At 43.0% G+C, this 17,337-nt stretch overlaps 2 protein-coding genes across 2 annotated transcripts in view; both read left to right on the top strand.

Moving 5' to 3' along the window:
- Positions 1 to 2,327, top strand: part of mphosph8 (M-phase phosphoprotein 8) — a 46,821-nt gene extending 44,494 nt beyond the window's left edge. The window contains exons 13-14 of the mRNA XM_034561206.1: positions 262 to 345; positions 967 to 2,327. Of these exons, the coding sequence (XP_034417097.1) occupies positions 262 to 345; positions 967 to 1,008 (126 nt within the window). The 3' untranslated portion in view covers positions 1,009 to 2,327. The remainder of the gene's footprint in view (positions 1 to 261; positions 346 to 966) is intronic.
- A 5,168-nt stretch (positions 2,328 to 7,495) lies between these two features.
- Positions 7,496 to 17,337, top strand: part of zmym2 (zinc finger, MYM-type 2) — a 35,137-nt gene continuing 25,295 nt past the window's right edge. The window contains exons 1-3 of the mRNA XM_034561202.1: positions 7,496 to 7,722; positions 12,957 to 13,592; positions 14,059 to 14,227. Of these exons, the coding sequence (XP_034417093.1) occupies positions 7,693 to 7,722; positions 12,957 to 13,592; positions 14,059 to 14,227 (835 nt within the window). The 5' untranslated portion in view covers positions 7,496 to 7,692. The remainder of the gene's footprint in view (positions 7,723 to 12,956; positions 13,593 to 14,058; positions 14,228 to 17,337) is intronic.

Genomic DNA, 17,337 nt, shown 5'->3' with positions numbered 1-17,337 from the left:
AAGTACAAATGTAGGAAACTACAAGTACACACGTAGGAAACTACAACTACACACATAGGAAACTACACATGTAGGAAACTACAAGTACACACGTAGGAAACTACAAGTACACACGTAGGAAACTACAAGTACACACGAAGGAAACTACAAGTACAAGTACACACGTAGTGTAGTAGTTTTGTAGAAAACTACACGTTTCCTACTACGAGTACGTTTCCGTGAACTGCTTTGTTCCCGTTTTGCTCCTCTTCAAACACTCAGGACAGTCACTTCGTCTACTCCTTCAGTCCGATTCCTGGCATCAACCGACTCTTCATCCGACTGGCAGAGGCACCAGCAGCCAAGGTGACACTAACCCTTCATCAATAAGATGATTTAATCCACAGTTTCTTGGAAATAAATATTTTGTGATGAAAAAAGCATAAAAATACAACTTATTGACGAAAGAAATATTATTCGACTGAATAAAACAACAAAAAGCACCACATTAAATCTTTAATTTTTATTAAATCTAGAGTTTATAAATTAGATTATTCATTTGTTGGAAATAAGTTATTCAGCATGAAAAAAGTATAAGAAACAACTTATGGAGTAAAGACATATTAGACGACTTTAATCTTATGTTTACCAGCAGAAAACAGATTAAGAGGGCTTGTTTATTTCTGATATGTATTAAACTTAATTAAACTGCTTCGCCAGATCGGTTCAGGAAGTCGTTTTCTTTAACCTCCTTAATACACATTTTAGTTTTAAAAAAAGATACAAAAGCACGGATTAAAAGAAGAAGAAGAAGATATCTCTGCTTTTTATTTATCGCGTTTCACAGCGATTTGTTGTTTTTACCTCAAGTTGTTGTGAACTGACGCTGTGATTGGTTCAATAGAGGTTAAGTCCCTCCCCTTCCTGCGGTTTGGTTCCACCCCTTCAGTCAGAATAAGTGTTGTTGTTTTATTCATCTCTCTTCAGGTCAAGCTCCTCATCTGTGCATACAGAGTCCAGCTGCAGTAATCAGGTCAAAGGTCACGGAGAGCCCAGCGACACACACACACACACACACAGTAAGAGGAGGCGGAGCCTGTTGGATCCTCATCTTGATGAATCCGGCTTGGAACAAGAGGTTCAAACACCACGTTGATGCTGATAAATGTTTTTACTGAATGAAGAGATGTTTTTGTTGTTTTTGTTGTTTTTTTACTGAATGAAGAGATGTTTTTGTTGTTTTTGTTGTTTTTTTACTGAATGAAGAGATGTTTTTGTTGTTTTTGTTGTTTTTTTACTGAATGAAGAGATGTTTTTGTTGTTTTGCCTCCCCGATGCACAGGGTTGCTGTTTTATATTTTCTGGCCTGTAAATATTCACATACGATATATAAATATATACATTACATCTATACAGGTGTAACGTGTCATCTGATGATCTGTTGTTGTTGTTGTTGTGGTGGGTTAACTTGGGCGAGATGCTCTCCATGAACGTGTTGCCTTCAGGTGCGCTCGGTTTTACAATAATGATACTTTTGATTTAACACTTTGCTCTCAGAAGAACCGGAGCAGGAACATGTTGTTGTTGTTGTTGTTGTTGTTGTTTTGAGTGTCATTTGTATCTCTTACTTACACTCAGTAAAAGATGAAAATGAAAAGAAATTCAAAAGTTAATTAAAGTTGATCTTTACTGATTAAAGTTACTCTTTAGTCAATAAAGAGCAACTTTAATCAATAAAGAGAAAGTTGCTCTTTACTGATTAAAGTTGCTCTTTACTGATTAAAGTTGCTCTTTACTGATTAAAGTTGCTCTTCATTCAATTGCCTTTAAAGAATGGATCCTGAAGATTTCTCGTTCTGTTTGACAGAAATAAAGTGAAATAAAACGTAGAATCCGTCGTACAGATTTTAAACATCTAAATATTTTAAACTGCGTTTTGGATTTTGGGGAACATGACGGGAAGTTGCATGTTTGTTTGTCCTAGTTTTCCATTTATTACTAAATTTAGATGAAAGTCAATAACTCTACATTAAATCTGCCACTGATTATTTATTTTGTTATGTTTAAAGTTATATTATCGTTATGATAGTGTAGTCAATTATTATTCCACAATAATGAAACTTCAGGCTCCGTTATTGATCCGTTTATCGTGACACTCGAGCCTCACAATGAAAAAACTCTTAAGGAATCTGAAACTTTCTAAATAAATAGTCCAAATTAAAAATATTAATATAAGATTCTTAGTTTGTTGTAATATTTTAAACCCCTCTGGTTTTCTGACCGCCTCCCCCTTTTGACTGACGCTCATGTGAGTTTCTATGAACCTCGAATAAAAATGTGTTCATACATTTCTGTTTGTCATTCTTCATTTAGAACATTTAAAATGTAAAATATCTGCTTTTAAACTGAAGGAGCAGAAGGATTGTACAGAAAATACTGTTAATTTATCCAGATTATGTTTTATTTTAATAAACATGGAATTTAGTGCGTCTTAAAAATTATCTTTTTAACTCATAATAATAATAATAAACACAAGTAAGAACACAAATCATCGCTGGCCATTCTTACTTATTTTAATATTTCTCATAAATTACACTAAGTTTAAACAACTTTAGTGAAATTATCTCTTAACTTCTTGGCTCAGAAACCATTATATTTAAGTCTGTGTCTTAATGTCTTAATATTACATTTATATATTTTTATTTAAATTAATGTTTTTAAAGGGCCCCACGGACAGAAACCAGTACTCATCTACATATTTACACACATCAGCTTTTTATATTTTGTTTAATATGACTGAATTAATTAAAATGTTACAGAAATGTTTTCTGTAACGTGGACACATTAATAAACTTGTATGATGTGAAATGTTATATGTTTAATCGTGTTTCATAGTTTCTTTGCTATGAAGATTGAACATTGGGGGTTTATGATCTAGAAATATTGATGTTCTTGCTCTGAAGCTGGTTGAAATTGACACTTTACTGTTTTATTGTTCTGATGGTCCACAATAAACACATGTAAAGGTTTGGTAACCTCTGCTGTGTCCTGAAGGTGACTTTGTTTGTGTCCAAGGTCACGGATGAGAAGTCCTGAAGGTGACTTTGTTTGTGTCCAAGGTCACGGATGAGAAGTCCTGAAGGTGACTTTGTTTGTGTCCAAGGTCACGGATGAGAAGTCCTGAAGGTGACTTTGTTTGTGTCCAAGGTCACGGATGAGAAGTCCTGAAGGTGACTTTGTTTGTGTCCAAGGTCACGGATGAAAAGTCCTGAAGGTGACTTTGTTTGTGTCCAAGGTCACGGATGAAAGTCCTGAAGGTGACTTTGTTTGTGTCCAAGGTCACGGATGAGAAGTCCTGAAGGTGACTTTGTTTGTGTCCAAGGTCACGGATGAAAAGTCCTGAAGGTGACTTTGTTTGTGTCCAAGGTCACGGATGAAAAGTCCTGAAGGTGACTTTGTTTGTGTCCAAGGTCACGGATGAGAAGTCCTGAAGGTGACTTTGTTTGTGTCCAAGGTCACGGATGAGAAGTCCTGAAGGTGACTTTGTTTGTGTCCAAGGTCACGGATGAGAAGTCCTGAAGGTGACTTTGTTTGTGTCCAAGGTCACGGATGAGAAGTCCTGAAGGTGACTTTGTTTGTGTCCAAGGTCACGGATGAGAAGTCCTGAAGGTGACTTTGTTTGTGTCCAAGGTCACGGATGAGAAGTCCTGAAGGTGACTTTGTTTGTGTCCAAGGTCACGGATGAGAAGTCCTGAAGGTGACTTTGTTTGTGTCCAAGGTCACAGATGAGAAGTCCTGAAGGTGACTTTGTTTGTGTCCAAGGTCACGGATGAGAAGTCCTGAAGGTGACTTTGTTTGTGTCCAAGGTCACGGATGAGAAGTCCTGAAGGTGACTTTGTTTGTGTCCAAGGTCACGGATGAGAAGTCCTGAAGGTGACTTTGTTTGTGTCCAAGGTCACGGATGAGAAGTCCTGAAGGTGACTTTGTTTGTGTCCAAGGTCACGGATGAGAAGTCCTGAAGGTGACTTTGTTTGTGTCCAAGGTCACGGATGAGAAGTCCTGAAGGTGACTTTGTTTGTGTCCAAGGTCACGGATGAGAAGTCCTGAAGGTGTTCGAGACACAAAGGAATCATGAGGTCATAAAACCGCTCAAAGAGGCTTTTAATCCCAGATGACATCAATCTACTTTATGAACAATAACACGTTAAATGCTCGTAATACAAGCAGATGGGAAGCTGCATGAATGTGCTTTTTAAAATGTTAAACATTTATTTCATTTGTTATATATTTAAGAGACAGTCCACGTTGTAATGATAATTATTTCTGGAGACTAAATATGTATAGACATCTGTTTTTACCAGCTCAAACAAAATCCCATTGCATTATGGGAAATGTGGGATCCTGTATCAGAACCAACCTCAGCTGCTTATGATTTACATCATTATTTCTTTAATTTAACTCTCACACTTTATGGACGAGCGACACTAACTAGCTGTACTGGCCCTTTAAGGAGCAACTTTATTTATCTTATTTGTCCTATGAGGGGAAATTATCTGCAACAGTTGCAGTAAAATAAAAAAAAGTAGGAAAAAGTGCAAATACAAAATTAATATTTAAATATTAAGGAAAATTTTTTTTTAATGTTCATTAATTAATAATACATCAAAATCATAAGAATAAAATCAAATAAACCGATTATTAAATGTGTAACAGTTCAATAAAGATTTATCCCGTTGGCTGTTTTGCACACAATCCAAAATGGAGATTAGAAGAAGCCCGTGAACGCATCACACGCACATACACACGCACACACACTTTGCCGTTTCATTAGGATGAAGGTGGGGGTGAAGCTTCATTTCCTCCCATCTGGATGCGCCAGAATCGCATTATTTGCACATTAAATGTTGAGTTCGCGTTTGTCTGAAGGTCTGAAAGAGGAAACCTCGCGATATCTTGCAGAAGATCTGACCTTTTTGATTCACTTCCTCTGGACTCATAATTGGTCTGCAGGGATTATTGATCCTGCAGGTATTTGTAGCTCTGCACCCCTCCTTCTGCTGCAGGGAGCTGCTGTCATGTTGCTTTTCAAACACTATTTACTTTGATGTTCTCTTCGTGTCCCGGATGAAACGTGCGGAAAACCCGACGTTGCACCGACAGAACTGGGGACGTGAACTCCCTCAACCCGGATCCTGCATCCTGATTGGACCCGAGCTGTGTCGACTTCAATGGATCTGGTTTAAATAAAACATGCATAAATAACATCCAGTTTATCGTTTGCCAGCAGATCTGGAGTCAGTTTCCACCGGAGACGTGATGCGTATCGATTAGGTTAAATCGGCTTAATGGAGCAATTTAATTGCCAACCATGCAACCCGCCTGATTGCTCCTTGTGCGCCTGCGCGGCGAAGAAAAAAACATGTCAAGAAATACGAAAGGACGCCGTCAGAGAGGATGATAAAGAGAAGAGGTCTCACTCTGCCTCCATTTCGGGTTTCTATAATATGTGCGCATTTATGCAAACTTAAAGGACTATACCGGTGTTTTTTGTATTATTGGATTTTAATTATTGATGCATCAATGCATTCATCACTTCAATGTTGTACCCCTCGCCCCCCTCAGCAGATATCAATAAAGTTCTATCTAAATCTAAAGAATTACATAATAATTCATTTGTCAATTATGATTATTATTATTATTGATCTGAATCTGCAAAGTAAAAAGTACAAGATCTTCCTCTGAAATGTTGTAAAAGTAGAAGGTAGCATAAAATAGAAAGACTTAGTATGAGTACAGTAGTACTTGAGTAAAACTACTTTCCACCACTGACTTACTTGATGATTATGTCTACTACGTATATTAACTGTATCATTTCAGATATTTCATGTGTTTTATTCTCACGTTGCATGATAGAAAAGACAATCAGTTCACTTTTAAAACTCACATCGAACAACAAAGTTTAAATATCGTTGAGTTTGCACACGATGCAGTTTAGAATCACTACAGCATGCTGGGAAAATATACATTCTACATATACATATATATATATACACATTTGCAGGTACACAATAAATATTGTACTCGATCACAGGTGGTTGGTTCACCTTTGTTTACGCTTGTTTTCATCTGCGTTGCGTACAATGACCCAAAATGTTGACGTGTGAAGCTCATTTGAGCTCATGGTCACATGTGCTTCCTGTTCATCCTAATCAATAAGTTGGAAAACAAACATAATCAATAACAGTCCAGTAGTCCAGTCTCCCAGGCTGAAGGTTCAAAATGTTTAGCAAAAACCAAACAAACATGACCCGATGTGTCTTTATATGGATTATTTGGATCAATAACAATCGATCTCAGTATTATACACATAAAAGGAGAACACTTATCAACCCCCCCCCATAACCGGCATGGTTACGTCACGTGAAACACACCGAAAAACCGTTCCGCGGTGAGTCATCTGTAGTGCCACACGATCTTTGAACGTAAAGCGGAAAGAAGTTCTACGTTCTGCGCATGCGCTCCCCGGGATTAATGTCAAGGCACAAAAGTGGCGCTGCGCGGCTCCGAGCTCTCCTCCGGTAAGCGAACATTTTCACTGACGGCTCGTTTCCCCGTGCGCGTGCTGCGGCCGTTTGCGCCTCTAGTCTCCGGTGTTGTTCGCGTTGGCTCCCTAATGGCGGACGGCAGGCTGTTCTCCTTTGGGGGGCAGGGGGTTGTGAAATTACCCCCCCTCTTCTCACGTAAACACGATGCGGGAATTCGTTTGCGCCTCTCGGTGTTTTACGACACCAACAGTTCATGTGATACGTAGCGCGCGAGGGCGCCCCCAGCGGCGGCGCGCGGACCTGCCACTGATTGCGCCCCTGGTGGCGGAGGCAGTGCGCGTACTCGTCTGATTGCGCCAGGGTGGACTCGAGCAAAGGGGCACCTTTCCAATGAAGTCCCCGGCTCACGGGATCAATAACATGATTTATTATTATTCAGATTGCCGCATGTTTGGGCGCTACTGGGCACGTGTAGGACTGCAATACATAAGCGGTGTAGTGAAACGGCACGTTACCGTGTCAGATGAGTGTCACACAATCTTATATTAATATGTATTTTTTAAGTGTTTTATTTTTTAACAATGGCGCACTCTGTGCATGCGCTCCTCCCCCTTATTCTGCCGCTAATCCAATGGCTGTTTGCGCCAGGAAGAGAGCACCGGGGTGTGGGAACGGAACGGGAACAGGCTGGAGGACCACGTTTCCCCCTCCCCCCTCCCCCCTCAACACTAAACTAAACTTGGAAGCCACCTCCAGTTCTTCTTTTATTTACCTGGAAGAGCTGCGCCAGCTCAGGTAGTTTGTGCGCGTGGTTCTGCATCTGTAAAGTTGTTTAAACCTGCTCTCCATAGTTTGGTAAATGGAACACCGCTGGGGGGGTCGAGGGGGGGAAGGGACGCAGGTCGAGTGGTTCTGCAGCCGGGTTTGGTGCTGTGGTGGTCCGGTGTGAACCACCAAGGGCACCCCACTTGGAACGAGCTGTCCTTTAGTATCTAAGAGGTGTGCATCCAGGCCTGGGCCGGTGGCTGCGCATTACGCATCCCCTCTGGCATCAGCCTTTAGAGATCTGTCCGTGTTTATTAGTCTCTCTGCGCCAGTTGCGCAAACAGCAGCTGCGCGCCTCCAACCTTGTGACCTGCTTTGGGGGGAGGAGAAGAAAACAACATGGATGTCCCTTTGCGTACACACTGAGGTGGAGGTAAGAGGAGCACCTGATGTGAGGTGGTGATGTGGTTCTGGCGCAGATTATTTGCAGTGTTTTGTTGCCCCCCCCCCCCTCTGTCCACCTGGTGTTGACGTTAGGAGGAAAGGTTGCACGTCGGAGCTCATTAATGCGGGACCCCTCGTTTCCGCTTGTCGCGCGGGCCTCTGCTCTGCATTGCAGCGTCTTTGCACATTCTCCTCCTGGTGGATGTAAGATCACGAGATGTGATGCAGTTATTTAGCAGCTAATGTGTGGGTGGGAGGGAGGGGGCTGTTGCACATGGAGAAGGGTGTCCTTTGGGTGCCCCCCCCCCTCCCAGACAGACACACACTCTGTCTCCAGAGGTCTTTAAGTTTAGTTGTATTGCTTCTAAAATGCACCATTTGGAATCCCATCCTGTTGTTTTTAACAGTCCAGAACGGCTCATTGATCTTGAATGTGATGCTGTTTTGGGCTGCACTTCCTGTCACGTGGTCACCGTGAACAGCCCTTCCAGGTTTTTGCTCTGCTGTAATAATACACGCAGACCAGGATGAACTTCACACAACGAAACCAAAATATGTTTTTCTTATTAGGAAAATAGCCAAATATGCACAACGTTAACATCTTAGTTGCATTAAAATATAAACTACTTTAGAGCTGGAAGGGATCATGCATTGTTATTAGTAACGCACATTTATTTTCTTCTTCTGTTAAATGTTTGTTTTAAAAGAAAGTTTTGGGTGAGTGACCATTAAACATTTTTTAGTCCGGTGGCTTGTTTTCAACTTGAATAACTTTGTTTATTTTGTTGTTCTGGCCGAAAGGTGGCGACATAAATGGGGATTTACAGTAGCTTTTATAAAGTTGTAGTTCTACTTTTCTTAATTTTTACTTGGAAGTAACTACGTTAAGAGATCAATATGTAACTATTACGAAAAAGAAAGTTGTAAAAATATTTCTATACATATAATTTTCTATTTAATTGTTGTCTTCATGAGATAGATGTACAGTAGCTATTAACAGCTATTATTGCCAGGGCCAAAATGGCCGCCCTAACGTGTCTGTGTCTGTGATACAGTGCCGTAACGGAAACACATGAGGCCCCCCCCCCCCCCATATGTAAGGTATAATGTATTGTCCGGCGGTCATTATCCAAAGATAAGCGAACAGGACCCAAGATTTTCTTTTGAGGGAAATTTATTCAAACAGAGAACAAATGTATTCCAACAGAAACAAAACATATGCGAGGGCCTATCAAACAGAACATATGTTACAACAACATAACAAATATGCCTACATATAAATATGGTGTTTTTCCCCGTGTCCGATAATGGGCGCAGGGGGTGTAGTGAGAGCATAGGTTTAATAAGGTTAATGTATTTTCAAGCACAACACATCGACAGAGCAGTACAGCTGTCAAAGTATAACGTTAGCTACGTGCTAATGTTAGCTATAGCAAACAGTACAATACCCGTCTCTTCTGGCAGATGAGTGCATCCTTCACCAGCTGGTCGAAAAAGACTTCTAATGTTGGGAAGTTTGGCATTTAATTCAGAAATGTCCTGTTTTGAATGCCGCTTTTGGGCACCACTTTTAAATGTGCGTTTCATTTTTCCTCAAGAGAACTTTCCTCGTAGTTCTCCCAGAATGCACCGCGGCCCAACAATAACACCAGTCCGCGTAGCAGGAGACTCTAGTGGTTGCCTGTTACGATTGCCTTTACAACTATTATTTAAAACTTATAAAGCCAGTTTAAAATACTTTTTTTTATTGTGTAGCTTTATATGAGAGAGACAACTTTGAGGGATATCTTAATGTTATTACGTAATGTAATATTATTTATTTATTACATTATTCGGCCCAGATTCGGCAGCCGATAAACCGGTTGCCATGTCTCAGACAGAATCTGCCCATGTCCGTAACAGCTACACCTGGGCCAGACATGGCAACAGTGAAATGTGCCAAAGGTGGCTCATATTTGGGCCGAGTCAGCCGACACTTAGCCGCAATACGGCCGAGTGCGCTGGCTAGTGTTGGATTAAAAAAAAAAAATTATAATAATTGCCACGCGAGGCCCCCCCGCACTGTGTGTGTGTGTGTGTGTGTGTGTGTGTGTGTGTGTGTGTGTGTGTGTGTGTGTGTGTGTGTGTGTGTGTGTGTGTGTGTGTGTGTGTGTGTGTGTGTGTGTGTGTGTGTGTGTGTGTGTGTGTGTGTGTGTGTGTGTGTGTGTGTGTGTGTGTGTGTGTGTGTGTGTGTGTGTGTGTGTGTGTGTGTGTGTGTGTGTGTGTGTGTGTGTGTGTGTGTGTGTGTGTGTGTGTGTGTGTGTGTGTGTGTGTGTGTATATATGTGTGTGTGTGTGAAAAAGTTTGGGCACCCCTGATCATTTTCAAGATTTTGCTTTATGTATCATTGGTTGTTCGGAACAGCGATTTCAATTAAATATATCATATAGCAGACAAACAGTGATATTTAAGAAGTGAAATTAAGTTTATAGGATTTACAGAAAGTGTTCAATAATTACTTAAACAGAAAGTATGCAGGTGCATAAATTTGGGCACCCCAACAGAACAATGACATCAATATTTAGTAGATCCTCCTTTTGCAGAAATAACAGCCTCTAAACGCTTCCTATAGCTTCCAATGAGGGTCTGGATTCTGGTTGAAGGTATTTTTGACCATTCTTCTTCACAAAACATCTCCAGTTCAGTCCGGTTGGATGGTTTTCATGGACAGCCCGCTTTAAAACAGACCACAGACTTTCAATGATAGTCAGGTCTGGGGACTGAGATGTCCATTCCAGAACGTTGTACTAGTTCCTCTGCAGGAATGCTTTGGTAGAATTTGAGCGGTGTTTAGGGTCCTTGTCTTGTTGAAGTATCCAGCCCCGGCTCAACTTCAACTTTGTCACTGATTCTTGAACATTGTTCACAAGAATCTGCTCATACTGACTAGAATCCATGCGACCTTCAACTTTAACAAGATTGCCAGTACCTGCACTGGCCACACAGCCCCACAGCATGATGGAACCACCACCACATGTAACTGTGGGCAGCAAGTGTTGTGTTCTTCTTCCGCCATGCATACCGCCCCTTGTTATGTCCAAATAACTCCATTTTGGTTTCATCAGTCCACAGCACCTTATTCCAAAATGAAGCTGGCTTGTCCAAATGTGCTTTAGCATACCTCAAGCGACTCTTTTTGTGGCATGGGCGCAGAAAAGGCTTCTGCCGCATTCCTCTCCCATACAGCATCTCCTTGTGCAAAGTGCACTGAATAGTTGAACGATGCCCAGTGACACCATCTGCAGCAAGATCATGTTGTAGGTCTTTGGAGCCGGTCTGTGGGTTGAGTTGGACTGTTCTCACCATCCTTCGCCTCTGCTTACCTGAGATTGTTCTTGGCCTGCCACTACGGGCCTTAACTAGAACTGTGCCTGTGGTCTTCCATTTCCTCTCCCATGTTGCCAGTCTTCAGAGAAGATGCAAAGAGGAGAACAACTTGCAACTGGCCACCTTAAATACCCTTTCTCATGATTGGCTCCACCTGTGTATGTAGGTCATGGGTCAATGAGCTTACCAAACAAATGTGGTGTTCCAATAATTAGTGCTAAAGGTATTCAAATCAATAAAACAACAAGGGTGCCCAAATGTATGCACCTGCCTACTTTTGTTTAAGTAATTATTGCACACTTTCTGTAAATCCTATAAACTTAATTTCACTTCTTAAATATCACTGTGTTTGTCTGCTATATGATACATTTAATTGAAATCGCTGTTCCGAACAACCGATGTTACTTAAAGGAAAATCTTGAAAATGATCAGGGGTGCCCAAACTTTTTCATACCACTGTGTATGCAGGACAGCAGGAAGTCTCTACATCTTCCGTCGCAAACTAAAAACACTTCTTAGTGACTATACCTTGAATAGGGAAGGTAGAGCCGTAGTAGCACTTTAGTAGCACTTAAATGTCTCTTACTGATAGCACTTTGTAGTTTAACACTTTAGCGGCACTTAAATGTCTCTTACTGATAGCACTTTGTAGTTTAACACTTTAGCAGCACTTAAATGTCTCTTACTGATAGCACTTTGTAGTTTAACACTTTAGCGGCACTTAAATGTCTCTTACTGATAACACTTTGTAGTTTAACACTTTAGCGGCACTTAAATGTCTCTTACTGATAGCACGTTGTAGTTTAACACTTTAGCGGCACTTAAATGTCTCTTACTGATAGCACTTTGTAGTTTAACACTTTAGCGGCACTTAAATGTCTCTTACTGATAGCACTTTGTAGTTTAACACTTTAGCAGCACAACACTTTAGCAGCACTTAAATGTCTCTTACCGATAGCACTTTGTAGTTTAACACTTTAGCAGCACTTAAATGTCCCTTACCGATAGCACTTTGTAGTTTGGCACTTTAGTAGCACTTAAAATGGCACTTACGGATAGTACTCTGTAGTTTAACGTTATTGAAGAAATTGTACTTGCTTGATTCTTGTTGTTCTGAGTTTGGATTCATGGTTTAATGCACTTATTGTAAGTCGATTTGGATAAAAGCGTCAGCTAAATGACATGTGATGTAATGTGATGTAATATAATGTAATGTAATGTAGAGTCAAACAGACCATAAAGCAGGGGATGCTTTAGGGCGGGGCTACAAGATGATTGACGGGTCTCCACCAGAGACGTACACAGTGTCTCTACATTAGTTCTCAGTCCAGATGCGGTCACTTCCTGTTCACTGATTGCAACAACAAAAAAGATGTCGGCGCTCAAAAACCCACTGACTTCAAGACTCTTTTCCAGGTTTTAGGATGAATTCCAGCAGCAGACTTTTGAAGACAACAAACAAACAAATCTAGTGGTAAACAGTCATGAGAAGTCGTCTGTTCGAGGCAAATAGACGCCACCTTTTTAAAATGAATCTTTATCCTTTGACTTATTATAATAAATGTATTAAAGTGACGGGTAATAATAGATTATGATGGAGTTTCTACAACCTTTAGATCAGTTTTTACCCGCTGGTGTACTGTGTAGCAAATATAACCCAAACTATTTGTTTGGCAAGAGTTCATATTTTGGTTGAACCAGCCCGTGTTGACACAATGACAATGAGTCTTCACCAGGTGTGAGGGTCTATGTGGTGGGGGGATGGGCCTCTGGGGGATACCTGCGTCACCTGTGCAGCTGCCAGGCGATAATTAGGTGAAGCGCCCGGCGTCCTAACTCTTGTTCTTGCCCCGCCAGGTGGTTGCTTTAGCGATGGACGGGGAGCCACAACCAATCCCTGCCGTGGCAGAAGAGGCAGCAGGGGAGCGGGTGGAGTCCATGGATGCCACTCCCTCCCCCGAGCAAGCGGCTGCACCCCCCTCAGAGGAGGTTGGTGAGGCAGTTTCCATGGAAGAAGAAGAGGAGGAGGAAGAAGGGGACAAAGCCATGAAGGAGGAAGATGACGATGATGTGGTCCTCGTAGGGGAGGAGGACCCCCAGCCTTCTGCCGCCACCCCAGACTGCCTTGAGCCGGCCGAGACTGAGGACATGTCCACGGTGGTAATGAGCCCGGGATCCCCCGCGTCTTCCAGCCCGTCCCCGGCGGTGCCCGCCAAACCTCCCGCTGCAGAAGCGGAGCCCATCATCATCGACGACGAAGAGGATGTCGGCGGCGCCGAGCAGCGAGACGCCTCGTCCTGCGGGTCGTGCTCGCCGGGTGCGCTCAGCAGCACCGAGCCGGAATCGGAGATCAGGATCGCCAGCGTCACCACGCTGGGCTCCGGCGGTCGGGTAGGAGGCTCCGCCGGTTCGCCGCCGCGTCCGGTGGACGACAAGGAAGACATGGCGCTGGTGATTACCTCGGTGACGTCACTGCAGGGCAGAATGTTGCTGGTGAGAATCGTTTACTTTTAACCTTTGGTTGGTTTTCTTATGTTATATATTACGTAGATTTAATTTAAATTAATATTTAAATTAATTTTTTTAGATGCACATTTATTTTATTTCATTTAACCAGGCGAGTCATTAAGAACACATTCTTATTTACAGAAGAAAAATTAGTGTCTGTGTCTAAAAGTGGTATAAATTTGCCTATCTACGATATTAAATACTGACTCAATTATAACGTGTTCAATGTTATCTTGTAAAGAACTTGATTAAATACAGTTGTTTCCCCAGCAATATAAAACGGTTAATAGAGAGCTAATAATAAAAAAGACTGATTAATTGCGTGTTTCCTGCAAATAAAATAATAACGTTTGGATTAGTTTTTTGAAGTTTTCTCTTGAAATGAGGCCATACCAGGGCTCCACCCCTTCGGAAGCATATTGACGTGTTCGGGGTTGTTGTTGTTGTCTAGGAAGGTGACGGCCATGTGGAGGAAAACGGCCTCCAGATCGGTAGCGCGTTCAGCCTGATCCCCGACACCCCGCCTGGTCGACCGCCCGCCTCCTTCAACCCCGGGAGGGGCTCTGGCCCGGCGGGCCAGCTGGTGCAGAACGGAGACACGGGGACGCACAACAGAGCAGGTTTGTACGCAGGAACATGAAGAGCACATGGTCCTGTTTGTTTGTTTGTTTGTTTGTTTGTTTGACTTGGGGAGCTTTCCCATCAGCAGGGGGTGTCTTTGGCTCTGAGGAAGTTGCCCCCCCTCATCATCTTGAAGTGAGGCTGCTGGTGCTAACTCAGAGTGGAGGGCGGCTCTAACTTTAGTAAACAATGGAGCAGATGTTTCATCTTTATCTTTCACTCCTGCACTAAAATGATTGAGCTTCTCCGTCATTGACAGTTAACTATTTACGTGGGATAGAAAAGACATCGTCTCTCCTGGATGGTCTAACATGGACATGGTCTAACATGGACATGGTCTAACCTCACACCCAGGACATGGTCTAACCTCACACCCAGGACATGGTCTAACCTCACACCCAGGACATGGTCTAACCTCACACCCAGGACATGGTCTAACCTCACATCCAGGACATGGTCTAACCTCACATCCAGGACATGGTCTAACCTCACACCCAGGACATGGTCTAACCTCACACCCAGGACATGGTCTAACCTCACACCCAGGACATGGTCTAACCTCACACCAGGACATGGTCTAACCTCACACCAGGACATGGTCTAACCTCACACCCAGGACATGGTCTAACCTCACACCCAGGACATGGTCTAACCTCACACCCAGGACATGGTCTAACCTCACACCCAGGACATGGTCTAACCTCACACCCAGGACATGGTCTAACCTCACACCAGGACATGGTCTAACCTCACACCCAGGACATGGTCTAACCTCACACCCAGGACATGGTCTAACCTCACACCCAGGACATGGTCTAACCTCACATCCAGGACATGGTCTAACCTCACATCCAGGACATGGTCTAACCTCACATCCAGGACATGGTCTAACCTCACACCCAGGACATGGTCTAACCTCACATCCAGGACATGGTCTAACCTCCACCAATCAGCTTGTAGCTCCTTCACTTCGAGCTAAACACTCAACAAATTCCCGACTGTTTGCTGTGCTGGCTCCTCATTGGTGGAACGAGCTCCCCATTGACATCAGGACAGGAAGTCTCTACAGACTAAAAACACATCTTAGTGACTACACCTTGAATAGGGTAGTAGCACTTTAGTAGCACTTAAATGTCTCTTACTGATAGCACTCTGTAGTTTAACACTTTAGTAGCACTTAAATGTCCCTTACTGATAGCACTTTGTTGTTTAACACTTTAGCAGCACTTAAATGTCTCTTACCGATAGCACTTTGTTGTTTAGCACTTTAGTAGCACTTAAATGTCTCTTACTGATAGCACTTTGTAGTTTAACTTTATTGAAGAAATTGTACTTTCTTGATTCTTGTTGTTCTGAGTTTGGACTCATGGTTTAATGCTTATTGTAAGTCGCTTTGGATAAAAGCGTCAGCTAAATGACATGTAATGTAATGTAATGTAATAATAATAATGTAATGTAACAAGGCAATTCTAAGTGCTTCAAATAAAAGCATCAAAACATAATGCAAAAGAAGATTAAGAACATTAAGTTAAACATTAAAAAGCTAAAGAAGAATAGAATAAAAGTTGCAGTTGAAGAAATAAAATAGTCATGAAATGCACACATTGATGTAAACCCTTGAACCTGGTTGAATTAAAGGCAGCAGCAAACAGAAAGGTCTTCGATCTGGATTTAGAGAAGGAGCCGGGCTTCCGGGCGTTTCCGAAGACCAGGACCAACTCCATACATCTGCAGCGCTGCAGATGTATGGAGGTGCATTCAGGGCCATCAGACACCTTGTGATCCTGAGCGCTCACACGCTCACTGGCGTTAAGGACACTGTGACGGAGCCGGAGATGTTTCTGCCAACACACCACTAGGTGGTGCTGCTCACTGCGGCGCTGCTCTTTATTCAAATAAACGGATGAATCTGTTCTCAACGTCCTGCTGCACAGAAACCCCGAGAGGCAACAAGTGCACCTGTTATTTAGGTCGGATGGTTTGGTGCTGACGGGCTTTCACTGGCCGTTAACTATTTATACTCACAGATGAGCTCTTCATCGCACTGCGCCTCCTCTTACTGAGTAGGAACTGGTGCAGGCGCTATGCATTCAATTGGGAGGGGGGGGGCTCCGACTACAGGTCCGAGGTTGCAGGTGAAGCCGGATCTGGGTCTGTCCACGGTGGACTGGTCTCTGTTGGAGTCTGAGCTGAAGGAGGTTCTGGTGAACCTGCATGATGTCATCTGGTTTCACCAGAATCCGACCCGGAGGCTCCGATAAGGAGCTTTAAGAAGAACTCTGTAGAAGCAGACCATCTTCTCTCTGGTGGTCTGTTTACTGATGGAGGTCTATAGAGGACCAGGACTACACTGGGGTCATATAGAGGACCAGGACTACACTGAAGTCTATAGAGCACCAGGACTACACTGAGGTCTATAGAGGACCAGGACCACACTGAGGTCATATAGAGGACCAGGACTACACTGGGGTCATATAGAGGACCAGGACTACACTGAGGTCATATAGAGGACCAGGACTACACTGAGGTCCATAGAGGACCATGACCACACTGAGGTCTATAGAGGACCAGGACTACACTGAGGTCCATAGAGGACCAGGACCACACTGAGGTCTATAGAGGACCAGGACTACACTGAGGTCTATAGAGGACCAGGACTACACTGAGGTCCATAGAGGACCAGGACCACACTGAGGTCTATAGAGGACCAGGACTACACTGAGGTCCATAGAGGACCAGGACCACACTGAGGTCTATAGAGGACCAGGACTACACTGAGGTCTATAGAGGACCAGGACTACACTGAGGTCCATAGAGGACCAGGACCACACTGAGGTCTATAGAGGACCAGGACTACACTGAGGTCTATAGAGGACCAGGACTACACTGAGGTCTATAGAGGACCAGGACTACACTGAGGTCTATAGAGGACCAGGACTACACTGAGGTCTATAGAGGACCAGGACTGCACTGAGGTCATATAGAGGACCAGGACTACACTGAGGTCTATAGAGGACCAGGACTACACTGGGGTCATATAGAGGACCAGGACTACACTGGGGTCATATAGAGGACCAGGACTACACTGAGGTCTATAGAGGACCAGGAC

The sequence above is a fragment of the Cyclopterus lumpus genome, chromosome 21 (genome assembly GCF_009769545.1).
Source record: "Cyclopterus lumpus isolate fCycLum1 chromosome 21, fCycLum1.pri, whole genome shotgun sequence".
NCBI lineage: Eukaryota > Metazoa > Chordata > Actinopteri > Perciformes > Cyclopteridae > Cyclopterus > Cyclopterus lumpus.
This window is presented reverse-complemented; position numbering and strand designations above follow the sequence as displayed.